Source organism: Pelodiscus sinensis, chromosome 2 (genome assembly GCF_052426305.1).
Source record: "Pelodiscus sinensis isolate ZL-2025 chromosome 2, ASM5242630v1, whole genome shotgun sequence".
Classification (NCBI taxonomy): Eukaryota; Metazoa; Chordata; order Testudines; family Trionychidae; genus Pelodiscus; species Pelodiscus sinensis.
This window is the reverse complement of record NC_143053.1, coordinates 109,394,507-109,421,768: the sequence shown is the minus strand read 5'-3', so window position 1 is coordinate 109,421,768 and position 27,262 is coordinate 109,394,507. Positions and strand designations below refer to the sequence as shown.

The window sequence follows — 27,262 nt, the reverse complement described above, 5'->3', positions numbered from 1 at the left end:
CTCCATATGAGCCACAGGAGAGGGCTGCAATAATTACTCAGCTTTTCGATTGAAAACAGCTGCAGGTAGCGACGCGTCCCTTTGTCCATTTCACTGTGTTTGCAAGCGATTTGCCCTTGGATTCAAATGGCAGCCCAGTAAGATACTCTCCTAGAGGTGGTCACAGCAGTGGGAAAACAAGCTAGCCACTTACCCAGGTTTACGAAGAGCCCCTGGCTGTGACTTGCTGGTTGGTCCTGCTCAGTTTTTTCTGAAATTTAAAAAAGGCCGCTTTTCCTTTTGTTTTTATGAAAAATCTTTATCTTTACTGCATTTCTCTGATTTTCCTATCTTCACTGGTCTCAGTAGCACAAAAGCTTTTCATTTTAAAGAGAAGCTGCTTCCAATTTCCTTAGAATGTTTTGATTGGATGTAATGTTAAGTTCACTCTGGTAGTCCTGGCTAGTATGCATTTTCAGTGGTGTGGTTAAAAACAGATTCCTGGCACCGCATGTTAACACAACGTGTTCATTTGTGAATGCCCCTCATTTGAGAAGGGCTCTGGTTATTTGTAATCTTGGCTGCAATGTTTTATTTGATTGCGAACTCTGACTGTGGAAGGGGGCTGCATTACCATAAACACACATTGTTGTGTTTGGTTGTAATTAATTCTCTTATCTAGTCAGATCGAACAGTAGGGGAACAATTTCACCCTACCTGTGTTGGAGTCAGAGAGGTTACTTGAATGATGAATCTGGCCCACCTTTTTTATCTGCCTTTAATACTGGCCATGAAAAGGGGAAGCTTCCTGAAAAGTATGAGTCAGGAATAGCTAGCTGATCATTTTGTCCAGGAGCTTTGGTAGCAGAGCGAGTTTAAGCATTGTGGAGAGGACCTAGGGAACAGTTCTTTTGTCAGAACACACACACCTTGGAACATAACTGACTCCTATGATCACAGCCCTATGCATGTGGTCAAGGTTTGAAGAGAGTTAGGGAGCCATTTCTGCAGGGCACACCCAAGCATCACTGACTCATTCAGTAAAAAGAGTGGGCGAGGGAAACTTCAGGTCACCACCAACCTCCTACGACACAAATGGAGCTACATGTACTGGGTTCTGTGCAGAGTTGCCTGCATTTAAAATTTTTGCTGCCACCCACTGTCAAGGGCCCTGATTCAGCAGAGGATGTTAGCACAAACTTAAATTGAAGCATACAGGTAGAGACTGTCAGTGTGCTTCAGTCTTAAGTGCTTTGCTGAATCAGGGCCTAAATAACCAGGAGCTGTGGCCCCTATCACAGGGGAGTTTTCCATGCATTCTGGTGAATTGTTTGTGGTCACTTAGGCCTGTACAGAATTAACTAAATAAGGTCTAATTAACTGATTCTTACCTTACATCAAGGTAAGTGGGATTGCTCGACAACAGCCCCATTATTCTTTAATCTCTCTCTCTGTACGTGTGTGTGTACACACACACACACACAGAGTAGTACACTAGCTGGAGTTACACACACACACAGAGTAGTACACTAGCTGGAGTTACACACACACACACACAGAGTAGTACACTAGCTGGAGTTACACACACACACAGAGTAGTACACTAGCTGGAGTTACACACACACACACACAGTAGTACACTAGCTGGAGTTACCCAGGCATTGCTCGGGAAACTGGAGAAAAACAGTAGTCAACTATTTGGCTAGAAAAGTTGCACTGATTCCTATCGGGATTAAAATATAGGTCCGCGTCATCCTCGGGCGACGGGGGGTGCGACCCCGGGTGGAGGGGAGATTATATGCGGGAGGGGCACCCCAGCTTGCGCCCGGGGCTGCAGGTGCCGCGGGGGGCAGGGCGGGTGCCCGACACATTGTGCTGGCATGGAGAGGGGGGAGGGGAAAGGGTCACTAATGTAACCTCTCAGGCAGGAGGGGGTGAGTCCTGGACGGTGCTGGGGGCCACAGGTGGTGGGCACGGGACCTAGGGTGGGCGGGGCGGCCTCTGCAGTGTAACGCAGCGGGTTACTTTTTGATTTTTACAGCTTGAGCTCAGGCCCCATCGGGTCCAAAAGTACCTTTAAACCTTCTCCTTCAGGAAAGGTTATCCCATGCAAAGTTTGGTTGCAGTAGCTCTTATAGTGTCCAAGTTATTAGCGCACAAACTTACAAACATTCTCCTTTATATATTAGATATATATAATATATAAATTTCCTGCGGGATGATAGAGTTGTGTCATCATGTCATCAGCATCCACATTCTGCAGCCACTGCCCACCTCTGCCTCGGTACTTAGCCGCTTGCTGTGGCCAGCCTCGGCACAGTCCCCTCCGGGCATGGGCTGCTCCAGCTCCCTCTTCGCGCCCCAGGGGGCTGCACCGCCAGGGCAAAGCTGCTGGGGCTGGGTCTCCTCCGCCATCTCAGCCCGACCCCTGTACCCTCAGGCCTTGCTGGGTCCCCTCCACCATCCGAGCCACCCCGGGGCTGCACTGCGTCACCTCCGCTATCCAAGCCCCCAGTGTGTGCCTGCGTATTCGTTGGTATGTGTAGTGTTGACATGCTCCAGGGAGCTGTCTGCTGGCAGCACGATGCAGTCCCAGTCTGCTCAGTCTCTCTCCACACATAACCTTACTGGGTCTCTAATTGTTTTCACTGCCTAGCTTGCAAAGCTCTCTGTGTCTGTTACATCTTTTTGGAGGAAGGCTGACCAAAGTGAACACAGCCAACACTGCAGGTGAGAGCAAACTCTCAACGTATAGAATGGCATGAAAATTAAGGTTCTCAATTAATTGTAGTTAATTCAAGCGATTAATGCAAAACAAATCAGCTAGATTTTTAAAAACAGTAGTAGGCGGGGCCTGAGCTACACTGCTGGGAGCTGCGCGAAAGCAAGTAAGTGACCTCCACAAGCAGAGAACCTGTGTGCCTGGTCCCTTCACTCACTGCCCTGCCAAGATCCCTCCCCCCGCCCCATTCGCTCACCACCATCTGCCAAAACCCCATACCACCTCATTCATACCCCCCCAAGCTGACACCCTGCACTCTCAGCCCCCTCACTCATACTCCCCCAGCCAACGCCCCACACTTCCAGCCTCCTAGAATCCTAGGGCTTGAAGAGACCTCAGGAGGTCATCTAATCCAGCCTCTGCCCAAGGCAGGACCAACCTCCTCACCCTTCCGCTGAGAGACCACACCCCCAGTCCACTCCTGCCCCCTCCCTCCTGGTTAGACACCCTGCCCCCTCCCTCTGGCCATATACCTACCCCCAGAGAGAGGGGGGTTGGCAAGCATAGCGAGCAGGGGACATAGCCCCCTAGTAAATATTGAAGGGAGATTTCAAGGATTTAAGAGGGCATGTAGGAGCTTTGTCTCCCATTGAAAGTCATTGGCATTTAGCATCTCATTGTGCCTGTGAAAACCTCCCCTTAGACAATTCCTTCAGACTGCCCAGATCCCAGCTTATTTAGAAAAGCCCATTCTTCCTTTGAAAAGCATCTGTTGTTGTGTATAAACTAGCAGCCCCAAATTGGCTGCTTTATGCTACAAGCTAATGGCCTGATGTTCAGAGGTGCTGAAAGCCCACAATTACTATTTATATTAGTGAGAGTTGAGGGTGTGCATCTCCTCTGAGAATCAGGGCAGAAATTTTTATAGTTTGTTATGCCATATGGGTGTGAGCCTAAAAAAAAAGACACGTTACTGCTCACATTCATGCTTTGCACATGGAACAAGACTCACATGACTTGTAAAAGAGATGTGTGTATGCACGTGCATGTAGAAATGACAGTTTCTGCATCATGTTATGATGGCTGGAGCATGGGAGTTGCTATCATTTTAGTTGTACATGTGAAATTTTCAATGGAAAATTATGTGGGCAGCTCCCATTATTAGCTGGGTATGTTTTATTTAAATGGAAAGCATCAATAAAGTCGTTTCAGTTATTATACTTGTTTATAAATGAACTCTATCCATTCATTTAAGCTGCTAAAACGCCCCAGGAGGGTTGGTTTAGAAGCATAGTAGTAGGGGATTTGTCATGCTAGATCAGACCATTGGTCCATCAAATCTAGTATCCTGCCTTTGGCAATGGCCACCACCAGATGTTTTAAACAAAAGTTTCAAAATCCCACACATGTGGCATCTGTCCAACCGTGCAATACTAGAGATGGGCTAAATAATTCCTTACTGACCTATATAACACTCAGTTCACACCCAGAATCCTGGGATTTGATCATGCTTGTGCATAAAAGGAAGGCAGCCCTTAAAACATATGATGGTAAGATCCCACGGAGAGCACATTTATACAGGGGTGCTCTCTGCTGAAAAGTGTGGTGGAATGAATTGAACAAACTCAGACACGGACAGTGCCGCAGGCCCCGGTGCATTGCAGTCACTAACTCAAATATCTTCCAGAATAGAAGGGATTCCCCCTGGACCATTATAGCAGCTTTTGCTTGTGTTTCATGTAATGAGTCAAATTCACTAAAGACTAAATGAGCACAACTCCATTAAAATCAGTTATAAACGTGGGTGCAGTGATGCTGCACTGCAAAACCCATCTCTTGGGAGTTGTTTGTTATAATCTTCCACATAAGAGATGATCTCATACTGCCATTTAGCATAACCTTGCATGTTGTCTGTTGTGAGGTTGTGTTAGGTTGTGCTATTAACATGTCTCATCATAGGACACCCAGCTCTGAACTCCAACCCCTGCATATACCCCAGACACGCCTCATTTAAGCATAGGAAGCTGTAGGAAGACAGTAGCTTTTAGACCTATATGGGCCTGGTTCTCTGTTGCATTGAATCCTGTTTAGCCATTTGCAGCTAGGCACAGTGGATGTGAAAGGCTATCCTTCTGTCCAGGAAGGACACATGCATTTTGCATGATGGGGAATCAGGCCCATTTGGGACCAGTCTTGCTCACACTCTGGTTAACTGAGATTTCACAATCAAATTCAGTGAGAACAAGAGCATGGTCTTTTGGGACTCTGTAAAGCCTGAAAATCAAAACCACAAGAATTGTGCTTTATTAAATATAATAAAATAGTGAAAATATTCACAGCAGATGAAATTCAAAGAGCATTCGCTTATAACTCACGATGAGCCAGAACTAAAAGTCCAAATCCAAACACTGTTTAGTTGGATGAGAAATGTATAGCTTTGACCTTCTCAATTGAAAGTTATAGATGCTTATCCTAAGAGAATTCGTGAATATACAGTATCTAGTTCTCTATTTGTTATGCAGATTCCAATACGGTGGAAAGACATTTGCATCATAATCCAGTTGTTCTTTGGGTTAGAGTACAGGCAGTCCCCGGGTTACGTACAAGATAGGGACTGTAGGTTTGTTCTTAAGTTGAATTTGTATGTAAGTCGGAATTGGTACATATTGTAGGGGAAACTCTAGCCAAACATTTCTCCAGAGCTCAGTTTTATTCTCCCACACCTCACTTCCCTCAGTCCTTTATTCTCAAGCTGAGGTGTCTGCTGAAAAAAGCCGCTCCGCGTCTCCCTGGTCTGCTGGGGGGAAGCAGCTAGTGCGGGGTTGCCTCACCCCGTTTGTAAGTAGGGATCCGATGTAAGTCGGATCCATGTAACCTGGGGACTGCCTGTAGTTCCTAGAGGTTGTGGTAGCAGTTTAAACACTCCTAGTTACACACAGTCTCTAGTAGGGATGTGAAAGTGTAACTGGGCTCATTGGTTAACCTTCAGGGTTACATGCAGGCTCCCGGTACGGGCATGGAGCCAGCTTAAAAACCAGCTCCCCATGCAGGTTCACGGCAGGGTAGGCAGAAGCTGGTATGTGCAGGGAGCTGGCTTTTGGAGCTGCCTGCCCCACATTTAACCATGTAACTGCTGAATTTTTTTCAGTAGTTACACATTTACTTACTTAAACACATTTTAACGTCCCTAGTCTCTACCCCAAAAAGCTTATTTTAAGGCCTTTACTAAGTAACAAATCATGCTCCTTCATTTTCCACAGTATTGGAGAAACCTGGGGTCCATATCCCCATGCTCAGAAGTGGCCTCCTTTCTGTTAATTTTGCCAGCTCTTGCCTTTTTATCACAAGCTCTGCAATATTTGGTGGTGGTGGGATTTTTTAAGCCCCAGCTTCTGGAGTCAGATGATTACATGGGAATCTTGGCTTTCCTTTACAAGAAAAAAGTAAGTTTTTAGCCTGCGTGGTTGCAGGGCAAAACAGGAGCATGAGAACCCTAAGGATCAAACATAAGAAGGCGAAATAAAAGATCTAAAATGTACACTTAAAACAGTCTCATGAGTTTTTAGCCAATCTCATGTTTTTGCAGGGGCTTGATTTCATGACTTTTGAATCCTCAGGCTTGGCAGTACAGTGGAATGTGTAGGGAATTTCTGGGGACTCCAGTGAGAGTGGTACCTTTGAAGTGGAGGAGGAGTGTAGCAAGCCTGGAGACATTACTGCAGCCCTTAATCTGCAGCAGTTGCTGAGGAGTGACTCTGAAGCTTTGGGAGGGCATGGCTAGGCTCTGGAATTTAGTGTGGTGCAGTTGCACCAATACAGCTGTGCTACTGTAAGCTCTCCAGTGGAGCTGTTCTAAGCCAATGGGGGAGAGTTCTCCCATCAGCTTAACACCACAGCCCCTGGAAATGGCAAAAGCTATATCGGCATTACTTATGTCTCTCAGAGTAGCGTGGCCACGGGAATGTGATTTGTTCACGTCACTGAGCGACGTAAGTTATTCCAACTTAAGTTATCGTGTAGACACAGCTGGAGAGAATACATTCCCTTCATGACTTGTTTATTCAGCCTGTGCACAGAGAAAACAAGATTTGCTCCAAAGTAGCTGAATGCAAAACATTCTAGAAAAGGTGTTTAAGGGATTTGGTGTGAGGAATGTGAGAGTTAAAGGATTCAGAGAATGGACTGCAAAGAATCCATGCTAATAATATTGGAAAATAGTAGTATAAAATTACTATGCAATAGACACACGGCTGCATATCTATAGCTATGCACAGATAGGTGCGTTCTGTTGCTGCCATCAAAACTCATTATACGATTATTCAGATTCTGGATGAAGGGAAAACATCTTTTCCTTGTGCAGAGAGGTACAGGGTTATGCGGCAATGCCCAAGTAAAATGACTTGGGAAGTCTGCAAACTTCTGAAAATTAAATCCACCTCTAAATTAATCATCATGCAGCAGGTTAATAATAGCACCATGAGTAACTGCCACTCACTAACATCCATCATATAAAATAATTAAGTCTGCGTAACTAAAGTAATTGTAGTAGAACGTTGCCAGAGGATAAATGTGCCCTGCTTAGGAAATAAAGATCTCACCTTCATCTCAACAAATTCAGCATTTAGATAACAAGAGCAGTCAGTTAGCCTGTAACTGTTCTCTTGCACTGACATTGTTTTCTAAATCATCTTTTTCTGTGACACACATGTTTAAATGTATTGGTGTTTTGAGAATACTGCCACTCACACCCTTTGGAGATTGCTTTCCCTAAATCATCAGCTAATCACAACTCTGATCCATACATGTGCATGCACGTACCGCACACATAATAAAATATTGAAGTATCATTGAACTATTGGGTAGCTCACATTCTACTGCTCAGAGTTTGCTTTTATCAGTTGCTTTTTATATTCAACACAGGATATCTGATCTGATGGAAAAAATGGTTGCTCACTCAGCAAAAATGGTATTGATTTTCTATGGTGGGTTCTCAAAAACGTGCTAAGTGCCAACACTGCAGTGGACAATTTCACACAAATACGGTGTTGATCAGGAATCTGTTAGTTCTGGGAAGAGATTTTCAAATTTTATCAGAGAGTTTTTTATGTTTCTTGTTAATGGAGCGCTGCAGCTGGCCCTCCTGGGAAATCTGCCAAAGAACTGTGAAATTGGTAGGATTGGACCATAAACGTACATCTCTGTTGTTGGTCGGCACTAAGTTACACATGGCAAGGCTAATAAAATCTGTGCCAGTTACAACTATGAATATGTAGCTAGCAGATGTCAGTGCACAGAGTTTGGGGAAAGCTGGCAGATAGAACTAAGAATCAGAACATAGCTACAGAGTTGTTCACTACTTGGTCCTCTTCTGATCTACGCAGGCCCAAATGTGCAGATGCTGAGCTTCTGAGGCAGGTGGTTGACTTCGCTCTTCTCCTGTTGACCTCAATAGGAGTTGAGTGCGCTCAGTGCTCTACAGGCTCCAGCCTTGCTTGTCTAACAGGTGTTACGGACACCAGTGATGGGGTGTGCAGTCAAGTCTGCAGGGTGGTATACAGCATACCATGACAGAGTTGTGCCACACATTGATTCAAAGTCTGTCTTTTTAGTGCACTGGTTCATTATCAGGTGGGATCAAATTGTATGGCTGTGCACTTGGCTGGCAGTGCAGTTTTTAATGATTTGATAGGGTAGGTGAAACTGCCAGTCGTGGCCTGAGTGGGAAAATGACATACTCAAACTACAGGTTGACCCTCCATGGTCCCAGGGCATTCTGGTCCAGCAACGGAGCGCAGATGTTACAGGACTAGAGAGCCCCAGTGGCAGAGATTGCTGGCGGAGCCCACAGAGCACCAGTGCCCGCAGCCAGCGGAGCAGGGAAGCTAGCAGGGCCATGGAACCTGCAGCTGGTGGAGTCGCAGGGTTGGCAGCGCTGCCGGAGCTCATGGGGCAGGAAAGCTGGCGGGGCTGCAGGAGCTTGCAGGGCCAGGGGCAGCGATGCCAAGTGGCTGGGGAGAAGAGCCCAGCGGGGAGGCTGGCGTCCTCTCCACCTTTCCCTCACTAACTGACCTCCCCAGTCTGACAAACTCCTTTGTCCAGGACCGATCAGGTCCCAGGGGTGCCAGAACTAGGTTGGAGTCTAGTGGGATTTTTCAAAAGTGCCAAGGGGTCTAATTCCTGATTGGAGTAGTAGGTATGTATCCGCATCCTTAAACACCTAAATACCTTTAAAAATCTGGCTCATGGAGTCAACTCCCCTCTGACCCACAGTGGTTTCTTGTGTCCGGGATAAGGCATATTGCCAAGGCATTAAGGGAAGCTTGCATTGCGATGAATGGCCTTGGTATACCTTCTCTCTGGATATAGAAAGTATTTTGGTCTCCAGAGATATCAGGGAGGCTGTTTTCATGAGCTTTGTGTTCAGTAGAAAAATAAGTATGAAAATATTACTCTGGTATGTAGATGTGTTGGGGCCTTTGCAGAACCACATCACAGTTAATCATGAAAGTGCATAATCTTAGAACAACTTGAACAATCCATTTCAGACTTGCACAGACCTAGATGGGGACTCCTCCAACTTGAGCCTTTCCAGGAATTTGAGTGTGGGCAGGTCGCCAGCGGACACTGGCTACCCAGACACTTCAGCAATGTTCCATGTGTACTAGCTGCCAGGGATATCAGAGTCCAGCTGTTGTTGCCAATCTCCTCTGTCCTCTTTACCTCTTCAGCCTTCCGCACACGCAGACAGACACACTCGTAGGTACAGTGCACTCAGGGCTGGTGGGATCATCCAGTATTTACTGCTGTTGTATGCATCCAGTAAATTGTGATTGAAGACTCTCACGTTGAATGAGAAATGGAAATCTAGAAGTCAAGAACGACTTACCATCCAGTGAAGTAAATGTGTAAATAACAGATGTTAAATAAAGCCACGCCTAGGGATTCAAGCAGGATGGGAACATGTCTCTAGGACAGCAAGTAAAGAATGACTTAATTTCATCCTCTGCCTCATTCTTTCGCATGGTCCTTTTGCTCTGGATCCCCACTCTTCACTTTGCCCAAATGGTCCCTGTTCAGTCCTCAGGGCTGTAATTTAAATTGTACTTACAATATTAGGCCAAAGCTTACTATTCCAAGCACCTAAATAAAAAAGAGATGATTTTTGCTTCAGGGGGTGCACGGCATTTCTGAGATCCTGTCACTTGTCTATACAATAGGAGTTCAAAGAGTACATTTTACTAGCAAGGTTTAAGAATTTTGGTCAATAATTTATACTTCACTTGAAATCTCCTTCCTATTAATATTTTGGTCATTCCCTCTGTTAGCTTGTTTGTTCTCCATTCTCCAAGAACCTGGACATAATGGGAAGCCGTTTTGTTGCCACTGATTAAGATCAGAATCATATGAAATATTTGCCAAAAAACAAAAACCATGAAACTGGATGAAATTAACCAAGTTCCAGGTCGTCTTATGAACTCAACGCTAGGTTGATGATAAAGGTTTGCTTCTGGACATTTAAGTTTTTCCCTCATAATCAGAAATCTGTAATTTTGCATAAATTCATTGCAAAAGCTGTTGATGATTGGCTGCTGTGATTGAATTTCATTTTGAGTTTCAGGGGTTTATTCAAACCCCAAACTCAGGCATAAAAACCTATGTAAGAGGAAGCAGAACAAAATCTTTTCACAGAGCCCTACAAAGTGAAACTACACTGAGGAATGTGTAACTGCCAGCAACAGATTTGAGGTGGCAAATCTGAATCCAAACATCCTTAAAGTGCTGGGCTTTGGTTTCGTCTATTATACACAAAAGGTCCAATCACTTCTCTTCCATATACAAACTTCCTCAAATTGGAGTATATTTATACTTAAAGTTTTGCTTTAGCCTGCTATACATGTAAGTGCCAGTTGTCAGTTTCAGATTTCAATCCAAAATTTTACTTTTAATTCAGATGTGTTTGGAGCTTGGCGTTGCTTCAGGCCCATCTCAAGAACAGATCAAAGGACAGACCAAGTTTGTCAACTACCGAAGTTCTGTATGACCTGGCTGTAAAAATGGAAGCAATACAAATGGACGTGTAAAATAGGTCCTATCCCCTTGCCTTGACGCCGCTTCCTGAGTCAGGGAGAGCTGTTGCTTTATGTGCCAAAGTTTGATGCCCAGGATAGAACACGACAGTGAGCTAAAGTTAACTAACAGTGACTGTGCAAATGTAGCATGGCAATTTTATTTTTAGTTAAACTTAAAAATAAAAATCTATAAGTCCAAGGTAATAGAATAATTTTAGCTGTTGCCAAAACAGAGCAAGCAACTGTTATGAATAACGATAACAACAATACAAATAAAGAGGCTGTTGATTCTTGCCTGTCCTTGTCTAACTAAAATTCCTATTGAGTCACAGTAGTAACAGACTTCCCGGCAAATCCTTATAACTGGGTGTATCAACTGGCATTCTGCATGGAACTGTTTCTGAAAGGCCACTTCCAAGAAATTTTTAAGTTTTTCATATTCTTTAATTTAGCCACTTAGAAGCCATTTTTTCACCTTCAAATTTTGTCCTTTTCTGCCTATCATCATACTTGGCCCTTGTGTAGGAAAGCAGTTCCGGATCTTAAAGAGCTTTCAAGAATTAACAAAGCTTCTCGGGACTGTTGTATTATGCCTGCTTTACAGATGGACAAATTGAGACACAGAATTTTTAAGTGAGTCAGCCAGCAAGCCAGTGTCAGCGCTCAGACTGGAATAAAACCCAGGAGACCTGGCTTCGTCCCCTGCTGTAAGCACCAGAGACCACACTGTCCCCACACAGCAGTATTTTTGCCTGGGTTTGGCACAGAACCGAAGCGAATGTGACTACTTTTGTTTAAGAGCTCTAAAACCTACCAATAATTTGTACACCTGCCAATTCTATCTAGCACTAATTATTGCTCTAAAAGCAGCCATGGAGAAGTATAACAGCATTTATGAAACTAGTGGTGGTGATTGTTTTCTATTTATAACATTTACAGAAATGAAGTAATCAACTTCAAAAGGAGACTGCCCCAGACAATCAAACACTTCAAAGATTTTCCCCATAAGATTATAATATCTTGAAGACAGCTCAAATTTGGGGCCATAAATCCAAATGATGACCTTAAAGCCAGTTTTAATCTCAGTCTGCCATGTCTCCAAAATATTATGCAAGAGGCATACAGCAAGTTTATTGTTCTATGCTTTGTACTAGAACCAAAGCAATGAGGGTAAAGGATACAAAAGGAATATTATTTGCTGTAAGATAAGAAAACTATTATTACTGTTACATAGTGTTCACATTTAATGTCTGTTATATCATCTCTTTCCACTAAGCGACCCTCTCACTCTGTATGTGTGTGTGTGTCTTGTAAGATACGCTATTCTTGTTAAAAGTTCTGAGTGTGAGGCATAAGATTTCTCAACGCCCACCCTTGCATATCTTTAAAAAAAAAAATCTGCAGTACAGATGACATGCAGTGGCTGAAAGGGGGTGATGAAAAGAGCTTCTCTTCATTTGCTGTAAAATGTTTTATTATGAAACAAGGCAACAGCAGGAGATCATGATATCTGGGGGGAAATACTGTGACATGAAAAAACATGTAAGGGAATAAACGGGCACGTCATTATTTTCTTTAGAGAGACAAGATGGTGAGGCAATATCTGTTATTGGACCAACATCTGTTGGTGAGAGAGACAAGTGTTTGAGCCACACAGAGCCCTTTCTTGTGTCTGGGGAAGGATCTCCAAGCCTCACAGCTAGGAGTGGAGCAGATAGTTAAGTGTAAGTAGTTAACACATACTGTGTGGGACCAGTCAAGGGAGAGGGTCCCGTTAACACTTCCATAGTCATAGGACAAAAAGAGGAGGTTTGCAGGATACAGATTGTTGTAATACACCATAAATCCAGTGTCTCTGTTCAGCCCATGATTTTTAGTGTCTAACTAAGTAGTGAATTTTTGAGAATTTTCTTTAGTGGGTAATGAAAAAATTTAAAGAGACTTTGTTTCCTATATCAAAGATGGCAAAAATAATCTTTTTAGCTCAGGCAGAGGGAAGAGATGACATTTTGCCTAAACCCTATATAAAACCATGAGACTTTAGTTTCCTGTTCTCTTTGCTCTTAAACTGGGTGCAAACCAGAACCCCACCCCCTGCAACTTTGGTGAAGGTCAGGTTTCCAGTTTTGCTAGTGAGCGCCAGTATCTCTGCACAGGAAGGGACAAACTCAGCCATCTCTCAACTCCGGGAACATTCAAACCCGAATTCTGCTCTGAACTTTACGGCTCTGCTTCTTGGCTATGAAGTCCTTGCTCAAGCTGTGGCCTCCTAGGAGGAATACTTAATCTGCTTCTTGTTAGAGAGCAATTCCCATTGACTTTGTAAATGCTCTGCCCCCTGCACTAGTGGAAATCTGTTTGTTACAGACAGCAGCTGTGTCTCATAGTTCATTGGTTGCTAAGAAACAAGGGAATATGATCCAGTAGGAGCTATGTGTGGGGTCATCATCATGGTGTACAGTTTTAAACGCGTAGGTACAGTTTAACCTGAGTAGGCAGATATGTAGCAACCAATCATTTTCCAGGATAGAGATCTACATGGTCACTTTCCTGTGAGTGGCCAATAGCAGAGAGGGCTCAAAAAGCACCAGAAACCTCATGAGAAATCTGTCCCCCAGCCATATTTGGCTTTATGCTACTGCTGTAAATAAATGGCTTGGCTCAGGTTTATTGCCAGACTAGTAGATGAAGGGTACTTGTGTCTCATTGTAATGAGCTGTGGCATGAGGGGAGAGGAAAAAGGTAACTGCCGTGTTTGCTGTGCAGACCGAAACGAAATGAAGTCACTGTTGGTGACTCAGGCATAAGTGTTCAGATGTAACACACCTTCCTTATATACTCCTAACAGTTACTTGTTGCTAATGTAAATAGTTTCCATGTGGTTCTTCAGCTTTCCCTGTCAAGTAGTGCAGGAGATAATGCAGTGACAGAACTTGCTAGGGTAGCTCATACAATCATTTGGTGGGGTTGGAGGGTGAGGGAGAGGGGGAACGAAATATATATTTTGAAAACAAGGCTTTTTTCACAAAGGAAGAAAGAAAGAGACTCCAGGTGTTAAGAAATAAGTTAACCACTGTTAACTGCTGAAAATTGTGTACTTTGAGTTTTGATTTGTCTAATGTCTTAATAATGTTCATGATGTGTTAACTGATATGTCCAATGTTTAGCTGCTTTTACAGTACAGCAATAAACGGATCCCTGGAGTACATGCAGCACTAAAGGTCTGGTCTTAATTTTGTAGAGCATTTTTTTCCCCAGTGCTAATATTTTGATTTCCCTTTTTTCCCTTTGCTCATTCCAGAATCCAGAGCAGCTGCTGGAGGATTGTGCTCACAGGGAGATGATTCCTCATGAAGTCACTGGATCCCTTTCAGAAATCAAATGTGACTTTCCATTTATCAGACTGAAATCAGAACCAGCCAGACAGTAAAGCCAGAACACTGGAGGGGGGACGGCGAAAGATGAAATCCAACCAAGAGAGGAGCAACGAATGCCTGCCACCCAAAAAGCGAGAAATCCCCTCCACCAGCCTACCGTCTGAGGTGAAGCCAGTGGTCCTGCCAAACGAAAACCACCGCACGGACAACTTACCATGGCTCCCCAATACATCCAGCAGCCAGAGTGGCATGGGCGCAAGGCACAGGCCTGCTGGGAGCTCAGTGGAGATGGGTTTACAGCAGAGTTTAAACAAAGCACCATCTACAGGAATGGACTATTCCCCACCCAGTGCTCCCAGGTCTGTTCCAGCCTCAACACTTCCCACCGTGTACTCGTCCGCACTCTCACAGTCAGGGACGCCAGTGTCCCCTGTGCAGTACACGCACCTGCAGCACACTTTCCAGTTCGTTGGGCCCCAGTACAGTGGACCATACGCCGGATTCATCCCCTCCCAGTTGATTTCCCCAACAGGCAATTCCGCAACCTGTGCGGCAGCCTCTGCCACTGCTGTTGCAACCACTCCATCTCAGCGTTCCCAGCTGGAGGCTTATTCCACTTTGCTGGCCAACATGAGCAGCTTAAGTCAGCAGGGGCACAAAGTTGAGCAGCATCTAGTCAGGACCCCTGGATTGATTGCAGCAGGGTCTCCTCCACCGACCCAGCAAAACCAGTATGTCCACATTTCCAGTTCTCCCCACAGCGCGGTCAGAAATGTCTCTCCTCCGGCCATCCCAGTCCATTTGCATCCCCACCAATCAGCGATTCCGCACACCCTCACCCTCGGTCCCCCCTCCCAGGTGGTGGTGCAGTACTCGGACTCTGGGGGCCACTTCGCCACGAGGGATCCTACCAAGAAAGCCGAGAGCAGCAGGCTGCAGGCTATGCAGGCGAAGGAAATATTGAATGGGGAGATTGAGAAAAGCCGGCGGTATGGCCTCTCGCCCTCTGGAGATGTGAGTCTAGTCAAAGCAGGCAATAAACCAGCTGCCCATCATTATGAGACCAGGCATGTGGTGGTGCACTCGAGTCCTGCTGAATACAGTGCACGGGATTCCTCAGGCATCCGGGCCTCTGTTATGGTTGTACCTAACAGCAACACGCCCATGACGGATATGGAGGTACAGCAGGCCACCAACAGAGAAACTCCTCCTTCGGTCCTTAACGACAAGGGAAACTTGCATTTAGGAAAGTCAGCCCATAGGTCTTATGCTCTGTCTCCGCAACAGACTATGGGCCACGAGGGGGTGAAAGCGGTCGCCACTCTCTCCCCTCACACGGTCATTCAGACCACCCACAGCGCCTCAGAGCAACTCCCTGTCGGGCTGCCAGCGACAGCCTTCTACGCCGGGGCCCAGCCGCCGGTAATTGGCTATCTGAGCAGTCAGCAGCAAGCGATTGGTTACCCTGGAAGCCTGCCACAGCACCTGGTGATCCCTGGCACCCAGCCCCTGCTTATACCAGTTGGCAATGCAGACGTTGAATCATCAGGAGTAGCACCTGCTATAGTCACTTCATCTCCCCAGTTTGCAGCAGTGCCTCATACATTTGTCACTACCGCCATTCCGAAGAGTGAGAATTTCAATGCTGAGTCGCTTGCAACCCAGCCGGCCTACCAAGCAGCCGTGGTGCAGGCCCAGATCCACCTCCCAGTGGTGCAGTCCGTAGCTTCTCCAACGGCAGCTCCTCCTACACTGCCTCCGTACTTCATGAAAGGGTCAATCATTCAGTTGGCCAATGGGGAGCTGAAGAAAGTAGAGGACTTAAAAACAGAAGACTTTATACAGAGTGCAGAAATAAGCAATGACCTGAAAATAGACTCCAGCACAGTGGAGCGAATTGGAGACAGCCATAACCCAGGCATTGCTGTGATACAGTTTGCAGTTGGAGAGCATCGAGCACAGGTAATGAGCTTTGCTGCTTGTGGCTGTAAGTGGAAAGTTACCACTTTTTTATCTTCCTGGAAGCAACTTATCTTACGGCGCCTTGCAAGAGGGGGTTAGATTCTTAGTTTTTCATCTGCCACACATTTAACCAGGCACACCACGTTAAAGATCTCACTGGCCCAGAGTCACCCCTTGGATGGTTCCAATGGAGGCAGTAGAATTATATCAGAAATAAATCGGGCCTGTTTTATGCAATGGTAGGTCTTGTTCGGGGAGACAAGAAGACCTGATTCTCCTCTCGCTACCAATTTAAACTCAGTTTAGGATAGTGGAGGTACACCAGAGTAATGGTGGGGGAAAAGTAGAATCACTGTATGGTTTAACTGAGCCTTGGAGAAGGGATCAGTTGTGTACTTGTTTCAAATTGTTAGCTCAACAACCCAGATCATATTGCAAATCTTTAGGCATTAGCACTGTTACTTTTGTATTTAGGATAGTGCCAGGTGGTCCCAACCAACATCAGAGCTGCACTGTACATAGCAAAAGAATGGTCCCTCACCTGAATAGTTTGCAATCTAAATAGACAGGGCAAACAAAGGATGGGGAGGGGGAAGAGAAATACATAAGGGGTTTGCCCAAGGTCACAAAGCAAGTCTGTGCCAGATCCAGGAATAGAATTCAGGTCTTTTGAGTCTCTAGTCCATTGACCCAGGCACTGAGACTGCATGGCCCTGGTAGACAGTGATAAGTATTGGAAATAAGCCCCATTGTACTTTACTACTAGAGGACCCAAAGAAAGAATCAAATCTGAGCAGTGATCCTAGAGGTATTAACACATAAAATTACTCCGTTTAAACCTCAAAAGTATACGCTTTTTATTCTGACAGCTGAGTTTCCGTTTTGAATCCTGCTTCCAGAGGCTCCAGTCCCGTATAGTCTCAAATGAAAAATTGTCTTGGAGTGGTAAAGAGGGGACAAGGCTGTGAATTTCCGTGGCTTGAAACTTGGAGGTCTCTTGGAATGTTTTCACTGACACATTGAAGGCACTGAAACTGTACACAGAGGATCATTCAGATTTTGGTTATGAGTGGTTTAGACACTGCACGGCTCTCCCTCACGTCTCACACTGTGTGTGTTCAAGGGAAGTTTAAAAAGAAAAATCACACCCATGCCTAGGCTAACCACACTTCTGTACTTTGCATTGTAAAGAAGGAAATTGCAACTTTGCGAAGGACCTTTTGGACCCAGGGTTTATTGATCACAAAACAGTTAATTTGATACCATCCAGTATCCAAGTAGCTCAGGTTCTCCATTGATGAGCAGAGGAATAGATGAGATGCATTAGATAGCAGTTAAGTTCATAGACGTATTTGGGGACTTTTTGAAAAGCAAAACAAACTTCACTGTAAGTGCTTTTGATTTGATTTTAAATGTTTCTTTGCATTTTTCAGAACCTACTGCACAATGATAGTGGGCACATGAGAATCACAGAGAGGGGTGGGCTAGAAACTAACTGATTTAGAATTGCTTTCCAAAATGAGAAAGTTAGAAAAGAAACAAACAATAGCAATGTTGAGGAGTAAATTATAACTCTAAAATTCTTCTGAGTTTTCAATCCAAGGCCTGTGCTTCCATAACTGCTTGTGTACAATCGAGTTCCTATATATGATCTGTCACTCAGGTAACTGAGCACGCAAATTAAGTGTGCAGTTGGGTTCCCATTTATGCACAGATACACTATTGTGAGAATTTGGGCTTCTGGTAATATCAGTAATCCAAGCAAGAAAGTGAGTATATTGTTTTTCATTGCATATATTTTTATATTAACACTGTCAGTTGGAGAGACATAAGGAGTGATATCACTGCAGTGCAGGCTTAGAGCAGGGGTGGGGAACCTTTTTGGTTCGGGGGCCACTGATCCACAGAAAAATCACTCGGGCCCACACACAAGTGAGAAGAAAAAAAAACCCAAAGAAACTCTCACTGACGTGGCCCCTGACTGAGAAGGTGAAAGACACTCCTCACATTCCCCTCGCACACCAAAGCATGGGGGGGACCAGCCTAGTAGATTCTGTGTACTGCAGCCCTGCCAGGAGTGGCGGGGGAGAGAGGGAGCTGGAGTGCCAGCATGGGCTACCCAGTGCTGGGTAGGGGAGCCCTGAGCCTTGGGGTTAGGATCCAGGCAAGCCAGGGGCCCCCAGGCCTTACGTTCCCCACTCCTGGCTTAGAGCCTGACATCTCTTCTTTGGCTCCATGATCAGAAAAACAATCCCTGGATCAGAAGCAGTTATTTTAATTTGTTTATAAATTGTTGCTTCGAATAATGAAATTTCAAAGATATTAATTTTCCATCTGCAATTTTCATCTTGCTCTCTCTTCAGCCGGACCACTGGTCTCTGCACCAGCAGAAGAGGTACAAATTAGTAGGTAGCGTTTATGTTTTCTCTTGTTCACAGATATGTCAGTGTAGCCAGTGTGCTGTAGTGCTGCACGCAGCTCCCTTGCAGAAGGATAGGGTGCCATCATCTGGTAGAAAGCTGGTGAGTTGCTGGCTATAAAAACAAAACTGCAAGGCACTGTCTCATCCAGTGAAGTGTCAACTTCTCAAGAAGCCTATAAGAATCCAGCTGACGACATCTCAGTTAAAATACTCCACCAGCTGTGCTTCCCACAAGGGATGCTTCCAGAATTCAGAGAGAGTCACGTAGAGAGAGGATTAAAATGTGGGTTTAATTTAGGTTTCCTGTAGATTCCAGAGGTTGAGTCTCTTCCCAGATCAGCCATGTCCCAGTATAGCAACAAGCACTTCACTGATTTTAATGCGCCTGGTGAGAGAAATATTTCAACTCAGTGTGTCCAAAGTCTCTGATGACCTCATCCACAGTGTAACTTAGATATTAAAACGTATCTAACCTCATTAGTAGGCACATGACCATTACAGTTAGGAAATGCACACTATGAAGTTTTGTGTTGAGGGATCAGAAGGTTTTTTTGCTACATGCATATAGAATACAGGTTGCACCTCCCCAAACTGGCAATCGCTGGTCTGGCAGCATCTGTGGTCCAGCGCTACCACGGATGTTCCTGGCTCAGAAAGCCCGGTAGCCCCGTGGCAGGAAGGCAGTTCAAAAGCGGGGCTGGGATGAAGCAGCAGGACAGGGCAGGAGCTGAGACTGGCGGCAACCCTGAGCAGGCTGCAGCAGTAGGGCTGGAACCGGTAGCAACCCCTGGCAGCTTGTAGCACTGAGACTGGACCCGGGGCAGCACCTGCAGTGCAGGACCAGGCAGTTGACAGCCAGCGGTAGTGCAGGATTGGAGCCAGAGCGTTGGGCAGCCCACGGGAGCATGGAGCCTGTGGCAATGGGACAGGGCCAGAGCCAGCCCATGGCAGCCTGTGGCAGTGAGGCCAGGGTAGGACCCACAGCAGTGTGGGGCTGGAGCCTATGGCAGCCCATGATAGTGGGGGCATCTGGAGCCTTCAAGAAGCTTCCAGCTAGGGCAGCAGCAGCAGGGCCGGCTGGGGCTGGAAGTAATGAGGGGGCCCCCAGAGCTGGCAAAGCTGAGAATTGAAGGCTGAGGGTCTGTGGCAGGGAACCTTTTCTCATCCAGCAAATTCCCTGATTCGGGGTTGGTCAGATCCCGAGGGTGCCAGACCAGGAAAGTCCAGCCTGTAGTAATAGCCTCACATTCCGATATTTCTATATGTAAAATATATATTAGCTCCCAGAATACATTGGGGGGGAGTATATTTAAATCGGAGCTCATTATAATAAAATACTGTGACCATTAAAATGTTTACAAATAGCTCTCATATGAATACTTCTTCCAGTGTATTCTGGGGGCCTAAGTATAATTTTAATATAATGTACACAGTAGATTATTCATATAATCTACAATATTGTTGTTATAATTAGCTGTCATTTAAATATATTTGTCCTAATGATTTCTGGGCGCTAATGGCAAATTCACATCTTCAGAATCTGTACAGAAATTATCTAATCCTCACACTGTATCTGTGAAGTAGGTAATAAAGTATTTTTATCCCCATTGCATAGATTTGGAAACCTAGAAAGAAAGGTTAAATAATTTGTCCTGAGCCATGCAGCAATTCAGTGGAAGAGATGTCCTTAGCAATGTGGCATCTGTGGTTCCCTAAACCATGTTCAGTACTACGAACCACACTACTCTGTTATGATTATATCATTTCTTATATTTATTTTTATTGAACCAAACCCAGAGATCCTTCCTTACTTTGTTTTGTGCAGTTGTGGTCAAACTGGAGTCAAATGGGAGCTTTGCCTGAAAAAAGACCTAAAGATTTGGAACATCATTTATAATTCTTAATGTTACTCTGGTAACAGCATACACATCATTATAATCTTTTTTCCCCCCTTGCTGCAATGAGCTGCCTTAGAAGGAAACAGAAGATGTACAGTAATTCCACAGAACTTACACTTGATCAATATACACAGCAGAAGCAAAATAAATCTTCTGCAGTGCTGGCTTTTTTTTAAAAAAAAAGATTTTCGTTCCTGCTTATAGTTATGGCAATATATGCTGCATTGTCACCTCCTCATGAAACTAAAGTACAGTACAAAAGAAAAAGAACAAAATGATGAACACATTTTGTTCACCATCTCTTGTTCTTAATAAGACTATAGAAATTCAAGATGGAAAAGCCCTATTAGGTCATGTAGTCCAATCCTACGCCAGCTCAGCATTGTTCCCTTAAGTATATTTTAAGTGCTTCATCCTGTCTAGCTTACCATCTATTTCTCTGCGCACACGAATCAGTCACTCTTTCTGTTGCTTTGCTCTCCACTTTCAATTATCCTTGGCACATGGCAACAGAAATATGAGGGAATTAGACTGCGCTTTGCTACAGATGGAGCACACTCTGCTGTACGCTTTATTGTGCTCTCTATTGAGAGGGGCAATAATGTTATATTCCTGTGCATGACAGGGAGGCCATATTGTATGTTTAAATGTGTTACTTGCGGGCATTGTTAGCTTCTAGACGTTCAATGTGTGGGGATTAGCCAGCCAGGCCACTGGCAAACTGAGGCTGCTTCCTTTGGGAATCATCATTTAATTGCCCGGTGCTAGTCAGGTTTGTGGAGAGGTCGGTCTGGGAGCCTCTGAGTGTTAGGATTGTTTCTCTCTCCAGGAGGCCATTCTTCTGACAGTGGCAGTCCAGTGGCACCAATATTCCAGAAGTCACTGGTAGGAGAGGTTATTGTAGGGCCTCCATGTTAGGCTGGAGCAGAAACCACCAGGCCCATCACTGATACTGAAGGAAATAGAAGGAGGAGCCATGTATCCTGTGTCCACAGCAGACAAGCATTAAAAATGTGTAATCCACAAAACCAATGAAACCTAGGGACAGATGCTTTCTCTGTATGCAAGATTTTCCCACATGGTGGCCAGAAAACTCCCTGAGTTTCAGCCTACGGATTTTTTCCTAGTTGTTTTATGATCTGTTGGGGGTGAGGTGCGGGGGGGTGAGTGGATGAAGCTGGGAAGTTAATGTTCCAGAAACATTGATGTCTCCGGTCTGTGCCCCTCATGGGACTCCCACAAGGGCAGAGCTGTGTGTGTGTGTGTGTGTGTGTGTGTGTGTGTGTGTGTGTGTGTGTGTGTGTGTGTGTGTGTGTGTGTGTGTGCGCGCGCGCGCAGGTGCAGACTTGGTGCTTTCACAGTGCAAATGGGAACCTCTTCTCCCATGGCAGCACAGTTCCCTCAGAGTAGGACTGCCACGCTCTTCCCACAGGCTGCCGCTTTCAATTTCCTGCCTCCTCCTCAGGGCCAGGGGATGAGTGACTGCAGAAGGCTAACCCAGCTAGATCAGCTTCCTCAGCTCGCTCCCATGGACTGTTCTCCACACCAGCTCTGCACTGACACACTTCCTCAGGACTAAGAGAGTGAGGCAGCACCATTTGCTTCTGCACAGCAGAAGGCCTTGTGCTGCCTCTCTGGAACTAGTTGAATTACACCCTCTTAGGAAATGCTAAGCTCCTGGACCCCAATGGACTTTAAAAGATGAGGATGCTCAGCCCTTCACTAGATGGGTGCTCATACTAAGGATGTTAAATATCGATTAATATACTAGTCGATAGAATTTCCATCAACTACTCGACTAGTCGATAGGCACCTCCGCATTCTTCTTTTGAAATGTACAAGAACCCCAGTAGGCTCTTATGCATTTCTAAGTGGAAGCGCCTGCATGGAGCCCGGAGTCAGCGGGATTTCCCGCTGGCCCCGGGCTGCCCACGGCGTGCCAGCTTTGAAATGTACAAGAGTCCCCCGCTGACCCCAGGCTCCACGCAGTGCTGCCACTTTGAAATGCCGCAAGGAGCTGGGGTCAGCTGGGGACTCGTCAGCTGATCCTAGGCTTCGCATGGCATTTCCACGGAACCCTGGATCAGCTGGGGACTCCCCAGCTGATCCCAGGCTCTGTGCAGCATTTCAAAGTGCACGGAGCCCAGGGTCAGCTGGGGAATTCCCAGCTGACCCTGGGTTCCGCAGAAAGGCTGCATGGAGCCCGGGATCAGCTAGGCCCCAGCTGACCCCAGGCTCCACACAGCGCTGCCACTTTGAAACGCCACCACGGCAGCGCCACATGGAACTGATCACGGGCTCTGTGTGGTGCTGCCCCTTCTTCTTCCACCCCTTTGCTGCCTCCATCTGATAGAGGCAGCTGGGGGGAAGTGACTAGTCAACTAGTCCTTAACATCCTTAGCTCGTACAGCAATATATTGCAGAGAATGATGGTATGACGAGTATTATCTTAACACATTTGTACCTTTATTTTCCATGTTCTGAAGAAGTTTGTAGCTGGACTGATCTTTGGGGACCCCTGTGGCCAGAGTAGCTTAATCAAGTTTTAATACACCACAGAGGAAGAAACTTGGCCAGAAAGTAGACAGTCAGACCACAAATTAACAACATCACCCTTTACCGTTTCTGCTTTTTTGTTTATTAAAGCAGCCAGAGCAGTGAGCCCCAAGCCTAAAGTTCTTCCATGGCTGTATAAAATCCACTGCAGTCTAAGCGATGCAGATGACATTTCATAGAAATTGGCGTTCACAGCATGTATCGCAGGCTTTCCAGTGCCAGGGTGTGTTTCCTGAACAACGGAAATTACTTCCACTAAATAATGAGTCAGACTGCGAATTGAAACGATTAAATGGTTTAGATGAAACATTCACAGATATTTGGCTCTCTTGAAAAGGTTTGACTGTTTTCACAAGTGGTCTTACAACATGGGGGTATACAGGATCTCAAGCATCCCCTCCAGAGGTTCTTCGAGAGGGGCATGCGTTTCATTTTCTTGCTTTATTGTTGAAATGCTAGAAACATGGAGATAAGATTTTAAAACAGTCTCGCTTCTCTCCTAAGAAAATACAGCAAGGTCGGGTGACTCAGATGGAGTCACCTTTTTTAAAAAAACGTATGTGTAAGTAAAAAATACAGGACATGTTCACTCAGGCTCCACTTTGGGGAGGGACTGAAATTTCATTGCTTAGAAAAATCACCATTCCTATTAACCAGTTTTTTTTTTCAGGGTAGTTGTCTAAAACAGAGGCAGCTCCTAATGTTCATCATTTTAAAACGTGTACCAGCTGTAACAACTATATCCTGTTTGTTCAAACATCATTGCTGAACCACAGAAATACTTCAGTGGTTAGCATCCTGCCATCTTTGTTATTTAAGTTCACCACCTGCAGTTTTGGAAAGTTGTTTTAATGAATTACATGTTAAGAACGTGCTTATATATTAAACTCTATAGAAAGCAGGTAGAGATGCGGTGCAACCATGTCTTACCTCCAGATGAAGATTGGAGTCAGTGAGCAGTGTACCCTTCAGTGGTTCCCGAACTTTTGGGGATAATGCCCCCCTTTTTGAATTTTTGAAAAACTCTCAGCCCCCAAATAGCAGCAAAACTTGTTGAGCAAACAAAAAAAAAAGGAACTGAACAGGGCAGCAAAACTTAATGGTGGGGAGGCTGGGTCACCTTGCCTCCCCCCCCGGAATTTCTTCACACACCCCAGTTTAGGAACCCATGCTTTAGAGGGTACATGAGGCATGTTTGAGGGAAAATGAAAGAAGACCAATAGAAATGGAAGAGAAGAAGAAAAAATATATAGAGGAGATAGTGAAACCAAAGAGATCTAATAGACAGTAGATTCAGAGTCAGCCAGCAGCTTCCATTCAAGTCATCACAAGCTATTGGGTGCTCAGGATTGTTGAAAAACCAGGCCACTTACTGTGTGAAACCTAGAAATTCTTGGCTCTGGAATACTTTCTACATTATGAAGTAGCAATGGTTGATATATACCACCTGTAATTCATAGAGTTTAAGGCCAGAAGGGACCATTATGATTATAAAGTCTGACCTCTTGCAGAATGCAGGTCTTAATTCATGGATAGATATTGGTTACATCTACAAGATTTGTTATTGTTATTTATAATTTTTGAGGTGCCATATTATTATTTTTATATTACAGTAGGACCTAGCAGCTCATTCATGCTTTGAATGTTCCAGCACTATTTTTGCATCTTTATTTAATTCTTCATAAAAGTCTGATACTGTGCCCAGAGAATTTCCAAAATGCTAACCTGTGGCCTAATCACATAAGTGTATACTACTAGAAGAATTGCCTGTTGTTGCTTGGGTCCGTAATTCAAATCAGTTTTAATTTCCTTCATTTAAATCACTGCTCTGGGATGGGGATGGGGATGAGGGGTTCAGTATGAAGGCTGCCCCAGGGAGAGAGGACTAACCCAGCCCTCTCTCCCTGCAGCTGCTTGGGACCAGAGGAGAAGTGCCTTTCTGTGACAGCTGCAGCTCCAGCAGGTACAGCCAGGGGAGGAGTGCATGTCCCCTCGACTGGGACAGGACCAAGTTAGTCTGCCCCTCCCCCCCGGCTGCCCAAGCCAGAGTGAAGAATGCAGCAAACTGCACTTTCCCCTTGCTCCCTGATGAAGGCAAACAGCTAGCAATGTTCTGATAGGCAGGGCTTGACAAGTTATGGAAAACTCTACTTGCCAGACAAAAAAGGGACTCGCCACCCCCTGCCCCCAAAAATGTTTTTTTAATAGCATAAATTCCTAATAAGAATAAGAACAGTAATTACTAATAAGTTATTAATAAATATCTTATAAACCTCTACCTTTTCCCTCTGCTGCCATGTCTCCTCCCCTTGCTCCATCAGCTCCCCGGTGCCTGCTTCCCCCCAACCCCTCACCCGCCTCTGCTGTCCTGACTCCTGCCCTTCTCACTGCCCTCAGCCTTCCTGAGACCTGCCCCCCGCCTTCCTGAGACCTGGCCCCCTCCACCAGCCCTTCTTGCCCCGTGCCCACTCCTCCAGTAGCCCCACTCTGATCATGTGAGCTACCCCTCCTCATCCCCTCTCCTAAAACCTCCCTCTACACACCTGCCCTGCCTCTCTCCTCTGGTGCTGGTCCCTCCCCTGCAGGTGTCTGCCCTTCTGCTTCACCCCCAGAATCCCCTGGCACCTGCACCCTTCTGGTGCCTCCCCCTTCCCTCACTGCCCCTGTCCCCTTTGCCCTCTTTTTCCCTGATACCCACCCCCTCACCACCCTCTGCCCTCATGCCCCTGTGCCCTCACACATGCCCTCCTCATGCCCACCCCTTCTTTCAAGCCTTCTCCCAGCACCTTCCCCTCCCCCTCTAATCCCCAATGCCCTTCCCCTCTCCTTTCCCAGCATCACCCTGTCCCCCCTCACACTGACACCTCCCCTCCTGCCCTTTTCCTCATTGTCTGCACTTGGCCCCCTGGCATTTGTCTCTCCTGCACCCCTGCCCCTTGGTGCCTTCCCCTTTCTTCTTCTTCTTCTCCTGACCTCCTCCTCTCTCTTCCCCTCAGCATAAGCCCCTTCCCCATGTTTTTCCCTTTCCCTTCCCTTCCCTCCGCTCTGCACAGCCCAAGCCCAAGCCCCTCCCCTACCTGGCTTCTGCCTTCCACTTTGTGGGGTTGCCGGAGCCTTTTTGAATCCGGCGGTTGCCGGCCGTGACATCAGTATGCCACATCATGCCAGCGTCTTGGCGTCTGCCAGCGTCCCGCCCTCTGGCTCGCGCCCTGCCTCTTTGCGCCAGAGCTGCACGCAGGCAGCCCGCCACTGAGAATCGCCGCACTTCCCTCTCCCCGGCAGCGCTCTGCTCCGCCACTGGCCGGCAGATCAGATGGGGCCGCGCCGCCCGTAGTGCGGGCTTCGGCCAGCCCATCACAACGGCCCACCGGGCCAGTCCGCCCCTGCACTCGCCAGCTAGTAAAATCTACTCACCACGGGTGAGCGGGCGAGTGTATTTGTCGAGCCCTGCTGATAGGTATCAGGTGAGGGGAGAGTGAAGCCTCCCCCGTCCTCACTAGCGGGTGCCTGGGGGATGGGAGGCTTGGGACAGGGGCAGTCCTGGAGGAGGGGTGTCCCCAGTCACTCCCTTTTACATGCCTGGTGATTCTGTCTTTTTTCTGTTTGGTTTTCTGAGAAGCAATCCCATTCCAGGCACATCTCATTTTTCTGGTACAACCTAACCCTTTCCTTGCTTTAAGTTAGGGTAAGAGGAAGGTGTACACCGAATTTGATGGTCCTAGTTCTTAAGAAGAGTTCTTGAACAGACTGATGCACAGACAAACAAACCCTCTCAAATATATACGAGATATATTTATGGATGTTTTAAGAAGTTCATTTAGCCATGATCAACAGAGTCATAATCTGCAGTTGTCTGGTTTTGCATACTAGCTATTTACAGAGTAAACCTCGAGTATGCCAAACATAAATATAAGCAAAATATGATGAGGCTCCTTGGTTCATTGGGCTGGAAAGACAGCACAGTGAGTAGCAAGAGAGCAAAGAGTACTTTGTGTCGTTCTCAAGCAGTCTTTTTCAGCACAAGATTGGAAGTGGAATTGATAGGGTCCAAGCATTCTTGCAGTTGCATTGCTCGAGGTCAGGTGGTAGACATGAATGCCACTTTAAAAAAATGAAGTTTTACTGCTCTACAAGGACTCAAACATATAAGCTATGGAGCACACTGGCCCTAGCAAAGTATATAAACATATGAGTCATCCTAGACTTCAGTGGGTGAGGTAATGTCTTTTACTAGACCAACTTGTGCCGGTGAGAGACAAGCTTGCGAGCTTACACGA

General features: G+C 45.9%; 1 protein-coding gene across 20 annotated transcripts in view; it reads left to right on the top strand.

Moving 5' to 3' along the window:
• ATXN1 (ataxin 1) overlaps window positions 1–27,262 on the top strand; it is a 291,336-nt gene that overhangs the window by 259,707 nt on the left and 4,367 nt on the right. For all 20 annotated transcript variants that reach the window (XM_075921210.2, XM_075921216.2, XM_014579569.4 and 17 more), the window contains one exon: window positions 14,072–16,109. In XM_075921210.2, the coding sequence (XP_075777325.1) occupies window positions 14,232–16,109 (1,878 nt within the window). In that variant the 5' untranslated portion in view covers window positions 14,072–14,231. The remainder of the gene's footprint in view (window positions 1–14,071; window positions 16,110–27,262) is intronic.